Genomic DNA, 19,049 nt, shown 5'->3' on the forward strand with positions numbered 1-19,049 from the left:
CACGCACACACACACACACACACACATTGGTGCAGCTATCATTATGAGGACTCTCCCTAGACATAATGATTTTTATACTGTACGAACTATAGATTCTATCCCCAAACCCTAACCCTACCCCTAAACCTAACCCTCACAAAAAACATTCTGCATTTTTACATTTTCAATAAAACATTGTTTAGTATGTTTAAGCAATTTGAATTATGGGGAGATTAGAAATGTCCTCATAAACCACATTTATAGCATAATACCCTTGTAATTACCAGTTTGTAACCTAAAAAAAAAGTCCTCGTAAACCACTTAAACCTGCACACACACACACACACACACACACACACACACACACATTGGAAAAGCCATGCAATACCACACAACCAATAGAACAAATGTAAAATCTGGATTTGATGACCTTTAAGGACCTAATTAGTGCCACAAATCCTGTTCCATCACACACAAATCTAACCTTACACTTGTGTGTGTTTGGTGTGTGTGTGCGTTCATGAGGCTTAAAACTAATGTGAATATGATCAGATTGGGATTTAATCTGAATTTATAGGTACAAATGTTAATCTATTGTGACTAGTGGTCAATCGATATATCGGCGAGGCTGGTAAATTGGCCAATATTTGGTATTCCCGTCTGGCCGATTTGTTTCTTTAGCCGGGATGGCACCAGCAATCGCCTGCTTGCACTTGAAGGAGCCATCTGAGACATGTAAATGACCAAACCCAGTTAGATTTGTTGTTATGTGCCATCGTGTTACCACAATAATAGACCGATGTCTATTATCAATAAAACTTCTATCATATACAGTCTGCAAATATGTGGATATATCGATTAAATAGATTTAATTCACAAACCTCACAAAACTTGCGCAGATCCCCTTTCTTCCCGTGGAGTGCTCAAATATATTCCTCTTAAGCACATTTGTAATAGCCTGGTTCAAAACTGTGTTCCTCTGACTCACAAATGTTGCACGACAATAGTAGTGCAATGCATAAAATCAAGCAGATACAGTCAGGAGCTTCAATTAATGTTCACATCAACCATCAGAATGGGGAAAAAATTTGATCTCAGTGATTTCGACCATGACATGATTGTTGGTGCCAGACATGTAACTGCTGATCTCCTAGGATTTTCATGCACAACAGTCTCTAGAGTTTACTCAGAATGGTGCCACAAACAAAAAACATCCAATGAGCGGCAGTTCTGTGGACGAAAATGCTTGGTTGATGAGAGAGGTCAACAGAGAATGGCAAGACTGGTTCAAGCTGACAGAAAGGCTACAGTAACTCAGATAACCACTCTGTACAATTGTAGTGAGCAGAATAGCCTCTCAGAATACACAACACATCAAACCTTGAGGCAGATGGGCTACAATAGCAGAAGACCACATCGGGCACTTTATTAGGACCATAGTGTTCCTAATAAAGTGCTCAGTGCATGTTATTTAAGATCATCATTACATCTAAAATCTACATGAGGATACACACGTCAATCATATTGTGTTACACACAGCAAATAAGGCAGAAATCAAGCAACCTTTCATTCTTGTGGTGTTTGTGCAGGTAGCGAGTACAGTATGTGTGGGTTAGGGTTAGTTAGTGTTGGGCCTCATGTATTCAGATAGAAGACAAAGGCAGGCCTAACACAGTCGTAAAACCTAACTCAGGCCCCCACATACCAAGTCGTAAATCTTACTGATAAAAACCACGCCAAAAACAAACTAAGGGAGTTCAAAACAGACTACAAATCCCATGAAGCCTTGCTCACTAAAGGATCGAACTCTCAACTCCTACTGGATGAGGCACACAACAGAACACACCTCAACCATGACATCATCAGGAGTGGAAATACATCTGAAATGCTTCCAGGATTTGCTTCCAGCAACTTTGCTTGCAATGTGTAGACGCAGCTCATCGCTGCTCTCAGGTGCAGCTTTGTGGCACAAGGAAGTAACGTCCGACTTGAAACTGTGGCCATACAATCTCCATCTCGCTGGACGAGTTGAGATTACTCTGTGTTCAACCGAACACTCTAACGGATCCGAAGGAGACCGCCGAGCAATCCGCATCTTCATCCATTTGCCTGCAGAAGTGAAGAGATTAAAGATTTCTCTTCCATCTTCAATCAAGTCGACATTTCTGAGTTCTCCGCCAGCCCGCCGAGAATCAGCAGCCGTGCCCGCCAACAGAGCGAGGAAACGGCCTCCCGTCATCACCCAAGCTTCGAGGAACCGAGTCTGAGTTAAAGGACGGATGAACACACATTCTGCATCCTCATGCGATTCAAGTAAGAGGTTTATGTCTGGGCAGAGATAGAATATTATAGTGTGTTATTCTTGTGTTTCAAGGTTTTTTGCTTGTACAGTTTACGGACCGCCATGTCCGTTCATTATTAATTCTCTGGGTATTAATTATCACGAATTTGTTTTGCTGTATTGTGGTCCAACCAAATTGGACTGTTGTGCATTTTCACCATCGTGGGTGAGACCGGCAAACTGAGTTTATCCATTAAAGTGTCAAAGAACGTGGGACATTTACGAGCCGTCCACCGCGTCTCTGAGCGATAAACTAACAGCTGCTTTCTCTCCCACGATCACGAAATCGGCTTTAGGGCCGTCACCTTATTCTCTCTCTCTCTCTCGTACTAACCACACACACACACGACCCCTCACAAACATTCTGGCACACATTTTTGGCTCGTAGATAGCTTCGTGCTAAAGCTCAGCTTTGTCCCTAAGCTATCATACAAGCGAATACACGTGGTAACTGGTAGACGCCATTGACTGGTTTCTCTCCCTGGCCGGAAGTCTCGCGTGACATACTCTCCACGAGAGTCACGTCCACCATTTTGTGTGCGTCCCTCCTTACACTCACACACACTCGCTCTCACACACACACCCTCATATGTTATAGGATTATTTTGATTTCCATATCTAATCATATCACTGTTTAGTTTGTAGTTGTAAGTCGGAAGTTTATTGACTGCATTGTATTAATTATTAGTTGATATTACTGCATAAATAAACTTTGTTTATATTACAAAGAGAAGTGTTTTGGTTTGTTTTGCATACGCCTGTGTCATGCTGACAGGATGTCAGTGCTCGGATTCAAGCCTTCATTCATTGTTTTTTCCCCGAAAATCAATATTCTTCGGATGTCGATTTTCCTAAGAAAACAATCTAATATTGAGACTGTTTTACTATCTGGTTATTAGTCCCTGATCCCAGGGTGGTGCCCCGTCAATGTTAATCCTTATTAATATTCTGTTGATTTTTGATAATTGATAATTATCTTTGATGATTGTTGAATTTGAATGATCAATAAGCTAGTGTTAATTTTAATTAATGTGTCATTGATGTTAACAATTAACGATTATCTTTGATAATTGTTGATTTAAAGGATTAAAAAAAGCTAACATTGATTCTCATCAATGTTCTATTGATTTTAATAATTAATAATTGTCTTTGATAATTATTAATTATTGCTAATAACCAAACCCGCTCCTAAACGTAGCACACTACATTTACTGGAGCCCCATATGAGGTTTTAATGAGTTAGATTCAATTAATTAATTTAATTATTAATTAATAACTAAAGAAATAATTATTAATTATTTCTGATAGTAACACTGATCTAAACAACCAGTAAAGCTCTACATTGGTGTGCATACTTGGACAGGTGTATATCATTACTGTGTTACACAGAGAGGGGGTGAACTGTCTGGCACAGCTTTCCGATATTATTTATAATTCAGGTTAAATAGATTGGCTAATATTAGATTTGACATGGTTGCCATAGCAGCAGTCAGAGACCCGAAAGCAATTTAATCTCCAACGCAAACTGCATTCAATAGAATTGTGTATGCTAACATATGACAACAGTGTCACTACGACCTAATGTAAACAACAACTGCAAAGAGGAATGGCGAAGAATATAGAGAAGATCTTTTCTTAAAGGAACTGTTCACCCAAAAATGAAAATTCTCTCATCATTTGCTCACACTTATGCCATCCCCGATGTGTATGTCTTTCTTTCTTCTGCTGAGCACAGCCAAAGATTTTTAGAAGAATATTCCAGCTCTGAAGGTCCTCACAATGCAAGTGAATGGTGAGCAAAATTTTGAAGCTCCAAAAAGCACATAAAGGCAGCATAAAACTAATCCATAAGACTACAGGTGTTAAATCCATATGTTCAGAAGCAATATTATAGGTGTGGGTGAGAAACAGATCAATATTTAAGTTCTTTTTTACTATAAATCTCCACTTTCACTTTCTTCTTCTATTGCTTTTGGCAATTTGCATTCTTCGTGCATATCACCTAGTAGGCAGGGAGAATTTAGAGTAAAAAAGGATTTAAATATTGATCAGTTTCTGAATATATGGATTTCACCACTGGAGTTGTATGGATTACTTTTATGCTGCCTTTTTGTGCTTTTTAGAGTTTCAAAGTTTTCGTCACCATTCAGTTGCATTGTATGAAATATTTCAGAGTCTAAATATTCTTCTACAAATCTTAATTTGTGTTCAGTAGAAGAAAGAAAGTCATATACATCTGGGATGGCATGAGGGTGAGTAAATGATGAGATAATTTTCATTTTTGGGTGAACTATCCCTTTTAAGGAATATTCTGAATATTCAAGAAGATTCTGTAATCATTTACTCACTGCTATATCATTCCAAACCCATATGGCTTTCTTTCTTCCATGAAACATAAAAGGAGATGTTAGGCAGAATAACAGCCTCAGTCACATTCACTTTCATTGCATCTTTTTTTCCATACAATAAAAGTGAATAGTGACCAAGGCTGTCATTCCTTTTGTGTTCAAAACATCTTTTGTGTTCAAAAGTAGAAAGAAAGTCATAAGAGTTTGGAACAACATAAGGGTGAGTAAATGACAGGGAGGAAAACATATTACCCCAGAGAGCTATATCTGGAAGAAAGCACAAGACAAGACAAAGGACGTGAAAAGGACAAAAAAGACAGATAGGCTGACAAGAATTACAAAAACTGGAAAAGCACAGAAAAAAAGACTGCAGGATAAACATCAGAGAGATGGATGAAGGGATGAGAGGTTGATACTAGAGACAGAAGTTTATTTACTGAGCTCTGATCAATACAGACAAATATAACACAACACTGCACAAACACATTTTATATTATGGTGGGGACTTTCCATTTACTTTAATTGTTTTTATTCTGAGCTAATGATATTTTCTGTCTGCTAACCCTTAAACCTAACCCTCAAACAAACCCTTTTTTTTATTTATTTATTTTTTTTAAATTAAGACAGTATTTAGTATGTTTTTTTTAAAGCAGTTTTCAGGCTATATCACCCACAATATAGCAGATGCTCATTATAGACACTACAGACTAACAGTACCCCAAACCCTTATGCTTTTTACATTTTCTGGATATTGCATATTATTTATTTATTTATTAATCATTTTTGCAAATTAGTCTGTCACCAAATGTCCTGAAAGGTCAGGTATTGTCAGACAAATTTGTCTGCAAACTACAGCTATGTACACACACACCTGTATCAGTCACACCTGGATTTCACAGAAAAATATTTCAGTAGAAAATGTCAGGACAAAACTGTCAATATGGCAATTGCATTGAATCTGCTTGTTAGAAATTGTGTCCAAAGTAGCATGCAAAACAATGTATCCTCTGTGTATCTAGTACACAGACACATTCACACACACTAGTCACTGCTAACTGTGTCCATTAAATCCATTAGCAGAGGAAATCCAAGCTGTGACCCACTAACCACTATTCTCATGACCTTTAACCCTTAACAAACAAAACCAGCTTCAAAGACACCAACATTTTTACAAGATTTTTTACAAGATGGCACAGAGAAAAAAGAAAATCTTTTTACAAGATTTTTATGCTTTTTACAAGATGGCGCCGTGGATGGCTGCTTCAGTGTGGAGCTCTCTAGTGTTTTTTTTTACTTTTGTTTGTTTGTCATGTTTTTTGTCACTCTTCCCCGATCAGTTTCACCAAGGATGAACTGCTGAATATTCTGCGGAGCATTTTTTGCCAGTGTTTGATTATTTGGACGTTTTATTAGACATCTTAATTGGAGGCGCAAGGAAGCGCGCCGGCACGCTTGTGAAGCTTTGTCAACGCAGATTTCGGACTCCGCTGCCAAGTATTCATCTGGCGAATGTCCACTCCCTCGCCAACAAAACGGACGAACTGCTTCTGCTCACTCAAACAAATAAGGACTTTTCTAATTCTGCTGCTTTGTGTTTCATGGAAACCTGGCGGAATGAAGCCATCCCTGACAGCGAGCTAAATCTGCCGGGCTTCAGGTTGTTCAGAGTGGATCACGTTGTGTAATCGGGGAAGACGAGAGGCAGTGGAACATACTTTTACATCAACGAAAGTTGGTGTACAGATGAAACAGTGTTGAAGAAGATGTGCTGTCCTAATTTAGAAGTGCTCTTCACCAACTGTAAGCCTTTCTACTCGCCGCAGGAGTTTTCCTCATTTATTCTGGTGAGTTTGTACATCCTGCCACAAGCATACGTGAACGCAGCGTTGCAGCAGCTGGCTGATCACATCACAGACACGGAGCAACAACAACCGGACTCTCTTATCATTATTCTGGGAGATTTTAATAAAGCTAACCTCACCTGTGAACCGCCAAAATACAAACAACACAACACATGCCCCACCAGAGAAAGAAATATACTGGACCACTGCTACACCACTGTAAAGAATGCATATCACTCTGTACCACATGCAGCTTTAGGACTCTCTGATCATGTCTGGTTCGTCTTCTCCTGACCTACAAGCAGAAACTAAAATCAGCTAAGCCTGTAGTAAGGACTGTAAAGAGATGGACTAATGAAGCAGAGCTGGAACTACAAGTCTGCTTTGACTGCACTGATTGGAGTGTTTTTGAAGCTGCAGCCACAGACCTGGATGAGCTCACAGATACTGTAACATCATATATCAGTTTCTGTGAGAATATGTGCATCCCACTAGGACACTTTGATCATTCAATAAGGATAAACAATGGTTTAGGAAAAGTTAGGCAGCTTCGTCAGGCCAAAGAGGATGATTACAGAAGTGGGGATATAATATTGTACAACCAGGCCAGAAACACACTGACTAAGGAAATAAGAGTGGCTAAAAGAAGCTACTCTGAAAAGCTGAAAACTCAGTTTTCAGCCAATGATCCTGCAACTGCGTGGAAAGGTCTGAAAAGCATTATCAAGTATAAGACACCTCCCCCTCGCTCTGTAGAGAATCAACAAATGGCTGATGAACTGAATGTGTTTTACTGCAGGTTTGAAAAGCCCAGTCTCACACCCCTCCCCCACTTTGATCTTCACTTCACACACACACACACACCAACACCTGTTGGAACCCTCCTCCTACTACTCAACCTGCACTTATGATCTGTGAGGAGGATGTGTGCTGGGTCTTCCGGAAACAAAAGACTAGGAAAGCTTCAGGCCCAGATGGTGTTTCACCTGCCTGTCTGAAAGTCTGCGCTGACCAGCTGGCCCCCATCTTCACACAGATCTTCAATAGATCACTGGAGCAGTGTGAAATTCCCTGCTGCTTCAAATGCTCCACCATTATTCCGGTCTCCAAAAAAAACCATAATCAGAGGACTTAATGACTACAGACCTGTCACTCTTATGTCTGTGGTCATGAAGTCATTTGAGAGACTGGTTTTGGCCTACCTGAAGGACATCACTGGACCCCTGCTAGACCCCCTTCAATTTGCTTACCGAGCAAACTGTGGATGATGCTGTCAACATGGGACTGCATTATATCCTGCAACACCTCGACAAACCTGGGACTTATGCAAGGATCCTATTTGTGGACTTCAGTTCAGCCTTCAGTACCATCATGCCTGATCTTCTCTCAACCAAACTGACCCAGCTCTCCATGCCAACCACAATCTTTCGGTGGATCAACAGCTTTCTGACAGATAGGCAGCAGCTAGTGAGACTGGGGAAAATCACATCCGGGACCCTCACTATTAGCACTGGTGCTCCTCAGGGTCTCCTGGGACGAAGTTGAAGACCTCGCCACTGATCACACCCGCTGGATAAGTCTCCTCTCCCAATACGCTCCTAAGCATGGGTGGAAAAGAAGAAGAAAGAAGCTCCACAGCGATGCATTCTTTCTCCACTGATCTTCTCACTGTACACGAATGACTGCACTGCAAAGGACCCCTCTGTCAAGTTCCTGAAGTTTGCAGACTACACCAAGGTCATTGGCCTCATCCACGACAGTGTTGAGTCTGCATACAGACGGGAGGTTGAATAGATGGCTGTCTGGTGCGGTCACAACAACCTTGAGCTAAAACATTTTCTTTCCCATAAAGACTTGGAAATTGTGATCCACTCAATTATTTCATCAAGGTTAGACTATTGCAACTCATTGTACATTGGTCTGCCCCAAACTGCGTTATCCCGCCTACAGCTTGTTCAAAACGCGGCAGCTAGGCTTCCAGTGAAACAGGGTCAAGAAAGAGGGATCACATTTCCCCGGTTTCACTGGCTTCCAGTGAAATTCAGGGTCGATTTTAAAATTCTGATTTTTGTCTACAAGGCACTATCTGGTCTCGTGCCCCGATATATCAGTGACCTTCTACACCCTTACTCCCCCACCAGAGTGCTCAGGTCTTCTGACTTCTATTGAAGGTTCCTCATTGCCGCTATAGATCTAAGGGTGACCTTGCCTTTTCTGTGATAGTTCCTAATCTATGGAATAGTCTCCCTTTCCATGTGAGGTCAGCTTCATCACAGGCCATTTTAAATCTTCTTTAAAAATATATTTTTATTCTGTAGCTTTTGAATAGATCATCGAATAGGTTGAAGTGGATTAATACATGTTGTTGTATTTAAATGTTTTTATTTATTTTATTATGTCTTATATTTAACTTTAAATCAGTCTGTTTTATATATTTTGTTTGTTTGATCTGTAAAGCACTTTGGGTTAACTTCTGTTGTTTTTAAATGTGCTCTATAAATAAAGGTTGACTTGACTTGATGCTCAAAACAGAGGAGATGATAGTGGAATTCAGGACAGTGCAATAATGTATAAATGTGTCATGTACATATGTAAATTCCCTCATATTTAATTCAATAACTGTACATACCCATACCTTGCACATATATTACCACTTGCACATGTACATACGCCATTCTATGTTATATGTCCTATTTTTTTGTATGTCTATTTATACTCTTACATTGTTTTATATTCTGTGTCTCACTGTAATGTTCTGTGTGCACTTGTCTCTCCTATCACCAAAAAAAAAAAAAAAAATTCCATGTGTACGTGAGCACACTTGTCAATAAAGCTTATTCTGATTCTGATTCTTCTGATTCTGATATGTCACCCCACCACAGTCCAGAAGAACACTGCTATTTACAGGGTTCCCAATTAATTTTGACAAATCGAACATCACAATGGCTTGCCAGCAAATTTTACTCTAAACAAGAGCATATCTAGCTATTAGACAAGATATTTTAGAGCATAGGAAATACTAGAAAAATACATATTAACTATAGAAATTTCCATGACTTTTCCAGGCCTGGAAAACTGTTTTATAATTCCCTGATTTTTCTAGCTTTTTCATGACCATGGCAACACTGTATATAGTAGACATGACACTTCTGTACAGAACTTGCCATTGTACTCTTGAAAACTTTGTACCTGCAGTTCCTTATCTATGATTATAAGTGTGGTGTTTATATAGTAGACAGTGTGCTAATGCGAAATTCCATTATACCATTCTCTGTGCGGTGAACGAGTCACCATAATGAATTAGTATGTTACTGAAACAATACCAAACAATATTCTTCCGAGAATAACGAAGGGATGTGGAAGCTTTTAAAGGGATACTTCACCCAAAAATTACAATTCTCTCATCATTTACTCACCCCCACTCCATCCCACATGTGTATGACTTTCTTCTGCTGAACACAAATGAAGACTAAATGATTTTTAGAAAAACAACTTAGCTCTGTAGGTCCATACAATGTAAGTGAATGGTGACCAGACCTTTGAAGCTCCAAAAATCCATAAAGGCAGCATAAAAGTAATCTCCAATGGTTAAATCTATGTTCTACAGAAGTGATATAATAGATGTGGGTGAGAAACAGATCAATATTTAAGTCATTTTTTACTGTAAATCTTCACTTTCACATTCTGAATGTGAAAAGGAATGTGGAGATTTATAGTAAAAATCTGACCAAAAGTGACTTCATCACTTCTGAAGACATAGATTTAGCCACTGGAGTCATATGGATTACTTTTATGCTGCCTTTACGTTATTTTTGGAGCTTGAATAGTCTGGTCACCATTCACTTGCATTGTATGGACCTACAGAGCTGAAAGAAAAAAAAAATCTTCTAAAATTGTGTTCTGCAGAGGAAATAAAGTCATGCATATCTGGGATGGCATGAGGGTGAGTAAATGAGAGAATTTTCATTTTTGGGTGAACTATCCCTTTAAGAGAGTGACGGGAGGAATGACAACATTCCTCTCTTCAGTCCTTCTGAAATATGAAATAGCGACAGAGACAGGTGTGATTGAGAGACAAATGATCAGAAAGTGTCCCAATTTACCTACACTGACCGTATAATAAAGAGACTAAAAGAAACAGATAAAAGATTACTTTGGTTAGACAAAAGAAAATGGGAGGATGAAAAGTGAAAAGAAAGAAAAAGGGGTGTAACTAAATTACTGGCCTCTCAGACTGGCGAGAAGTGTGAACACTAAAAGGGAGGGAAAAACTGCAGACGATACAAAAAAAGACAAGATACGAGAAAGAGCGTGATAGAGAGGATGTGTGGATGTGGAGGGATGAGGGACATTGGTGCAGTGAGGTTGGCAGACAGCAAACCAGATGCTCAATCATTCTTTACGAACAACCCTCGACTTTGATTATACACCCACAATGTGTGTGTGTGTGTTTGTGTGTGTGTTTGTGTGTGTGTGTGTGTGTGTGTGTGTGAGAGAGAGAGAGTGTGAGTGAATGGTTACTTAAAATCAACGCGAGTAAATCCTGTCTGCCCTTTAGCATGATTAGTTTTCCTCAGAGAGTGAGAGAGAGATTGAAAGACAGCAACTGAACTGACTGCCCCCTTTTCTCTCCATCTCTCTCCATTTCACTCTCTCTTGTACTTTCTCATGAACAAGCAGATGAAACTAACTCAATTTTTTTCTCCACTATTCAGTGCAGAAATCATCCTAAAATCCAGGCAAATTGCTCTGAATTAAATTACGCATAAATGATCTCAGGCAAGATAGATTCATGAAGTTATGAGGGAATGGATAGATGGATGAACAAATGAAGTGAATTTGTCTTTCCTCTGTAACATTCCTGCACATCAGACACAAAATATGTTGTCACATTTGTATTTCTTAAGGCTGCATATGGAATAAAATATGAAACCTGTATATTAGAAGCTGTATTGGAATTAAATAATCTCTACAGGAATTCTGCATCTAGGCAAAGAAACAAGATGTAAATCATGTACCACAAGATCATCATACTCCATATTGGTGGTCCTGCACAGAATATCCTTTAAACGCAAGGCCTACCTTGGTATAAATAGTATATTATTAAATTCCTAGTTCCAGTCCGGGATGCTGACTGGTCAATACAGCATTACAACCATGCCAGAATACATGTTGCAGTAACAGCTTTGACATGAAACACCTGTTAGCCTAGCTTCTGTGCATTGCACTGTGCATTAACCATAGAGGCCAACTATTAACCTTATATTTACAGTATATGTCAAGGACTGTATTTTCAAGTGGAAGGATGGAACTTAATAAATTTGTTTAATAAATCATTGTTTTAATTAAAAAATAAATAAAAGTGCCCTTAAAATATGTATTACATATCTGTTTTATTAAAACAATTAGGCACTCATATTGTGAATATAGCCACGGTGTACCTAAAAACACGATTTATCCGATAGTATAGTGTAACGGGTTCACAAGATGGGCAAGGAGGAGGCGGAAACCGGCTGAGCAGTCAACGTAACCTTTAATGACACAAATGAACAAAACACAACATAAAACTGACGCGCACACACACGACTTTGTGCGTCTCTCTCTCTCGAACTGGTGTCCCTGGCTCCTCTTTATCCCTCTCCCATCTGATTAGGCTGATTCAGTGGCGGGCATCCATCGTTAACACCCAGCCACACCCTCCTCCTCGTCACAAACCCCCAAGGCCCCATTCAGGCTGGGGAAACCGCCGGCCTGACTTACTCCCCCACTCCCTTCCTGGAGGGGAGGTGTTGCCCTTTCGGCCGTCCTTCCGCCGGCCTGTCTTCCCCACCTCCTGGGAATCCTAGTAGGACAAGGGGAAGGAGAGGGGAGAGGGGAGAGGGGAGAGGGAAAGAGCGAGCGGGAGAGACAGAGAGAGAGAGAAAAACTGGCTTGCTGGTCCCCGAACACGCTGTCGACTGGTCCTCAGCCAGCTGTGCAGATGTCCTCCGTGATGCCTGAAGATTTCACTGGACCGTACCTCCTGGCGGACGGCAGGGGGCTCCTCCGCCTCCCAGGCAGATGTCAGCAGCTCCTCCGCCTCCTGGCTGATGGCAGTGGCTCCACCGCTTCCTGGCGGAGCAGTCAACTTAAACTTTTAATGACACAAATGAACAAAACACAACATAAATCTGACGCAAACACACACAACTTTGTGCGTCTCTCTCTCTCTCTCTAAGTAATATATTTCTGTCCTGTTTACTTCACCTCCACCTGGGGCTTTTATTTTGACAATATAGTAAATTATAGCATAGCAAAGTGTAGTATAGTATAGTATAGTATAGTATAGTATAGTATAGAACAGTACAGTGTAGGATAGCACACTGCAGCACATTACAGTATAGCATAGTATAGAATAGTACAGTGTAGAATAGCACACTGCAGCACATTATAGTATATAATAGTGTATAGTATGGTATAGAACTGTACAGTGTAGGAAAGCACACTGCATCGCATTATAGTATAGTATAGCATAGCATAGAATAGTACAGTGTAGAAAAGCACACTTCATAAAAGTGTAGTATACTATAGTATAGAACAGTACAATCTATATTAGCACACTGCAGCACATTATAACAAAGTATAGTATAGAACAGTACAGTGTAGGATATCACACTGCAGCACAATATAATATACAGTAGTATAGTATAGCATGGTGTAGTGTAGCTTAGTATAGAAAAGTATAGTATTGTAATAGTACAGTACAGTACAGTACAGTACAGTATAGTATAGTATAGCCTTATTTACATAATAATATATTTTTTTTCAGGTTTTAATTCTCCACAAACATCATTCCCTGATCCATCTAAATTAAACTGGCACTGATCCTGCTGGATACAGTTTAATGTTTGTGTTTGTTTCTGTGCTGTATTCTTTGCCAGTCTTCCTTAATGACTGTTGGACTGGTATAGAATATCAACATCTGTGCTGCTGTTGTCTTGTGTTCAGTGATCACATCTGCTTCACTTTGCTCTGGTCTGGGAAGTTCAGCTGATGGACACTGTAATCCATCCAGGTTTAAGGATATATACAGAGTCAAAAGTTCATAGATGGGCATGGCTATGGTCAAGTGGTCAGTACACATGCTTTGACATGTTGACCAGTGGTGCTTATGCAGGTAATGCAAGTTCGATGTTGGCTTGTATTATTTACAATCCCCCACCCCCTCATTGTCTGTCCTCTCTATATTATACTATACAAAAGTTACTGATGCCCTTGTAGACCCAATTAACAGTCAGCCATGGTTAATTTATTGCATGAGATAAAGTGTCCAATAACAGGGCAGTTCCAGAGACGGAATAAGTAATACTCGGCTGGTCATGTTTTCTCAACATGTCAGCTCCCATGAGGCAACCTGCTCCATGTAAAATAAAACAACATTTATTAGGCTATTGATATGAATGGAGTCTTCATCTCATGTGAGTGTATTAATATTAAAAGATTTTCAAAAGTAGTATTCGCTTCTTTACGTGTAAATCTTTTTTATGAGGTAAAAAAATACTAAGTGCACCTTTAAGAAAAATATCATAGATGATTTTGCCACTTAGTGATAATTGCAAACTAAAATGTCTTTCTTTCTACAGGATTGGTGAGGATGTGGCCCGGGTGACGGAAGGAGGGTGTTATGCAGGTAAACACTTTCGCATGGGCTTCATGACGATGCCTGCCCCTCAGGACCGTGTTCCTCCTCCCTGTGGGCCGGGCTTCACCGTGCGCTCGCAGTCTCTGCACTCAGTGGGTGGGGGAGAGGAGGAGGGGAGCCCCACGTCCCGAAAACAGCCCCCTCCCAAGCCCAGACGAGATCCAAATACCAAACTCAGCACTTCTTCAGAGACCGTCAATGCTGGGTTTAGCACAGGAAAGAGCGGGAAGGAGGCAGAAAAATGTGATGGTAAATTGTGTGTGTGTGTACCATGCTCACTAAAAAAAATTCTTATCAACCATATAAACATCACATTCAAAGTGGTGTCATTAGCCTAGGGGTTCACATACTTTTTCCAACCTACACTGTGAATGTTTGAATGATGTATTCAATGTGTACAAAGAACAATACAATAATTTGTGTGTTATTAGTTAAAACAGATTGCTTGTTCATTATTGTAACTTAGATCAAACCAGATTTTGAGACAAATGTGTACATAAATGCAGGTAATTCCAAAGGGTTCACATATTTTTCTTGCCACTGTAAATATAATCAAGCATCTTTCTAGGAACAAGTGTCATCAACTCTATGTCCTCTTATGACTGGTCACCTTGAGCTTGCAGGAGCTCTCTCGCTGGTTGCAGTGTTATTATGAATGGGGGCAACATTCCGTGTCAAAGTATTTTACCGGCGGTGACAGCTTCAGACAGAATCAACCAAAACACAGATGATGTCTCATACAGTATAAACAAGTTCACAGCTAAAAGGTCAAGAAGCAGTAGACAGCACACTTGAATCATGAACTTGTGATATGCATACACAACAACACACAGTCGCAAATCCACACTCAGACACTACTGGGGCGTGATCATATACTGTATTACGTTTTGCTCCTAAGTAAAGTTTAAACTGGTGGAACAAATCATGTATCGTTTAAATATACAATTTTTTTTTACTTTAGGCCTTTATAAGGGTGTATTTACATACCATAAATCATGTTTTGTCAGATTACCTAAAAAATATCTAAATTAACTGGTTTTATTTCAGTCAAACATATAATTTAATATGACTGAACAATTTGAATACAAAAGGTTATGTCAACAAAAGTCATTTTTAATGGTTTAATCAAGTAGGACTTAATCCTTAAGGTACCAATTGCAGGTTACCACTTTTTACAGTGCACTTAGTGACTTAATGCATTTTACTGATAGTTATCCAATCATGAAAAGACTAAGTGTAAATGCCTTTCAAGACGCATTTGAGACAGATAGATCATATTTATATCCACTTTCCTATGACACATTTACAGCATGTGGCTAAGTGTACAAAGAATGTGCATACCCAAATGCATTGCAATTTGAGTCAATCAAGTCACAAAGAAACAAGTTTTCACATACATCCTTTTTAGGAGCAAAGCTAAATGTGCTTGTGTAGGCGATTTTCTAGTAAAAGTCTTTTCTGTTGTGCTACAGTGGACAAATGCTCTACTGGACTCTGTTCAGAGTCCTTTACTATTCCACACACAGTTCTGACACACTCTATTAAGCACAAATTAGTCTTTCCTTAACCCTAAACCAGATCTTTACTGATCTCACTCAAAGGACAGTGCTTTACTCTCAAATTCTAAGCAGTAGCACATATAACAACATACCTAACCTAAATTGAATACTTGACCTCATTTTATATACAGTATGTACTCAACCTCATTTAGAGTATGTTAACCCAAAAACATCAACGATGTTCTCTGCAACGAAACATCCGACCTATATACTGGACATCAAACACATTCTACATATTTTGCGGCAATAAACATGAAAAAAATTTCAACCTCATTTTGCAGAACACTCAAACCTCAAACTTATGCAACCTCATTTTACAGTACGCTCAATTTCAAACATTCAACCTTCTGCCTATATTTATCGAACATTCAAACTAAAATTTGTAACCTTATTTTATACTAGGCTCAACCTCAAATAATCTACATCATTTTATAGTACGTTCAACCTCAAACATTAAACCTTATTTTATAGTACACTCAGTCTCAAACATTTTACCTCATTTTATAGTACGCTCAATTTAAAACATTCTACCTCATTTTATAGTATGCTCAATCTCAAACATTCAACCTATATTAACGAATGCTCAACCTCAAATATTCAACCTTATTTTATACTATGCTCAACCTCAAACATTATACCCCATTTAATAGGATGCTCAACCTCAAACATTCAACCTCATTTTATAGTACATGAATGCTCAACCTCAAATATTCAACCTTCTTTTCTAATATGCTTAACCTCAAATAATCTACCTCATTTTATATTATGCTCAATCTCGAACATTCAATTTATATTTATACTATGCTGAACCTCAAATATTTAACCTCATTGTATACTTTGCTCAACCTCAAATAATAAACCTCAAACATTCAACCACATTTTATAGTATGCTCAATCTCAAACATACAACCTAATTTATATATATACTGAACACTCAACCTTAAGCATTCAACCTCATTTAATAAATTGTATAGAACCTTAAACATTACTAACAGAAAAGTACCACAAAGTACAATTGTACTACCTTGTTTTTTTGACATACTATATTACTAAGGTAATATCAATATATATATATATATATATATATTTTTTTTTTTTTTTTTTTTTTGACATGGTACTCTTTGAAGCACCTTGGAGTACCATGTAAATGTCAAGGTACATGCATATGGTAATCATTCAGCATCATGGTATATCTCAAAGTACCATGGTATTACCATTTGATACCATCATTGTACCATAGTACCACCACAGTACTGTTTTGTAAGGGATATGCACATTCATTATATACTCTGCTCTGGGTATTGTCTCATGTTTTACAAATCTTACACACATACACACACTTTTAACACTCTCTACATGAAACACATATAGCCATCTTTTTCCATCCCCTTGTTTCTTTTGCTTTAATATCCTACCGGGAATATACCTTTACAGGATATAGGATCCTGATGCTTTGATGTACACATAAGAATCTCTAAACAAAGAGGCAGTGTGAGTATGTGTGTATGTGAGAGGGTTTTTCCCTATATAATCTGATTGTGTTTGATTCACTTAGCTTGAGGCTCTGTGGGATTTCCACACTGGAGGGCAATGGTTTATTCCCCTACAGGAGCCTCAAAGAGCTGAACGTCTGCTCTTCTGTCTTCCTCCTCTTCTCTCCTTTTCTCTCTCTCCCTCAAGCTCCTATTTCTCCTTCAACCCTTCTTCACTTTCTTGCTGTTATTTCCCGCCCCACTTTAGCACCCTTCCTCTGGTTTTGCTCATTGTTATCCTTTCTTTTATCTCATTCATGTTTTCTTTTGTTTTCTAATAGACCATCTCACCTACAGGTGCATCTCAATAAATTATAATGTCGTGGAAAAGTTCATTTATTTCAGTAATTCAACTCAAATTGTGAAACTCGTGTATTAAATAAATTCAATGCACACAGACTGAAGTAGTTTAAGTCTTTGGTTCTTTTAATTGTGATGATTTTGGCTCACATTTAACAAAAACCCACCAATTCACTATCTCAAAAAATTAGAATATGGTGACATGCCAATCAGCTAATCAACTCAAAACACCTGCAAAGGTTTCCTGAGCCTTCAAAATGGTCTCTCAGTTTGGTTCACTAGGCTACACAATCATGGGGAAGACTGCTGATCTGACAGTTGTCCAGAAGACAATCATTGACACCCTTCACAAGGAGGGTAAGCCACAAACATTCATTGCCAAAGAAGCTGGCTGTTCACAGAGTGCTGTATCCAAGCATGTTAACAGAAAGTTGAGTGGAAGGAAAAAGTGTGGAAGAAAAAGATGCACAACCAACCAAGAGAACCGCAGCCTTATGAGGATTGTCAAGCAAAATCGATTCAAGAATTTGGGTGAACTTCACAAGGAATGGACTGAGGCTGGGGTCAAGGCATCAAGAGCCACCACACACACAGACGTGTCAAGGAATTTGGCTACAGTTGTCGTATTCCTCTTGTTAAGCCACTCCTGAACCACAGACAACGTCAGAGGTGTCTTACCTGGGCTAAGGAGAAGAAGAACTGGACTGCTGCCCAGTGGTCCAAAGTCCTCTTTTCAGATGAGAGCAAGTTTTCATTTGGAAACCAAGGTCCTAGAGTCTGGAGGAAGGGTGGAGAAGCTCATAGCCCAAATTGCTTGAAGTCCAGTGTTAAGTGTCCACAGTCTGTGATGATTTGGGGTGCAATGTCATCTGCTGGTGTTGGTCCATTGTGTTTTTTGAAAACCAAAGTCACTGCACCCATTTACCAAGAAATTTTGGAGCACTTCATGCTTCCTTCTGCTGACCAGCTTTTTAAAGATGCTGCTTTCATTTTCCAGCAGGATTTGGCACCTGCCCACACTGCCAAAAGCACCAAAAGTTGGTTAAATGACCATGGTGTTGGTGTGCTTGACTGGCCAGCAAACTCACCAGACCTGAACCCCATAGAGAATCTATGGGGTATTGTCAAGAGGAAAATGAGAAACAAGAGACCAAAAAATGCAGATGAGCTGAAGGCCACTGTCAAAGAAACCTGGGCTTCCATACCACCTCAGCAGTGCCACAAACTGATCACCTCCATGCCACGCCGAATTGAGGCAGTAATTAAAGCAAAAGGAGCCCCTACCAAGTATTGAGTACATATACAGTAAATGAACATACTTTCCAGAAGGCCAACAATTCACTAAAAATGTTTTTTTTATTGGTCTTATGATGTATTCTAATTTTTTGAGATAGTGAATTGGTGGGTTTTTGTTAAATGTGAGCCAAAATCATCACAATTAAAAGAACCAAAGACTTAAACTACTTCA

The 19,049-nt window shown here is 39.2% G+C and overlaps 1 protein-coding gene across 1 annotated transcript in view; it reads left to right on the forward strand.

Annotated features, from left to right (window-relative positions):
- LOC127422573 (neuronal tyrosine-phosphorylated phosphoinositide-3-kinase adapter 2-like) overlaps positions 1–19,049 on the forward strand; it is a 49,754-nt gene that overhangs the window by 9,800 nt on the left and 20,905 nt on the right. The window contains exon 3 of the mRNA XM_051666212.1: positions 14,132–14,439. Coding sequence (XP_051522172.1) covers positions 14,132–14,439 — 308 coding nt within the window. The remainder of the gene's footprint in view (positions 1–14,131; positions 14,440–19,049) is intronic.

This window comes from Myxocyprinus asiaticus, chromosome 31 (assembly GCF_019703515.2).
Source record: "Myxocyprinus asiaticus isolate MX2 ecotype Aquarium Trade chromosome 31, UBuf_Myxa_2, whole genome shotgun sequence".
NCBI lineage: Eukaryota > Metazoa > Chordata > Actinopteri > Cypriniformes > Catostomidae > Myxocyprinus > Myxocyprinus asiaticus.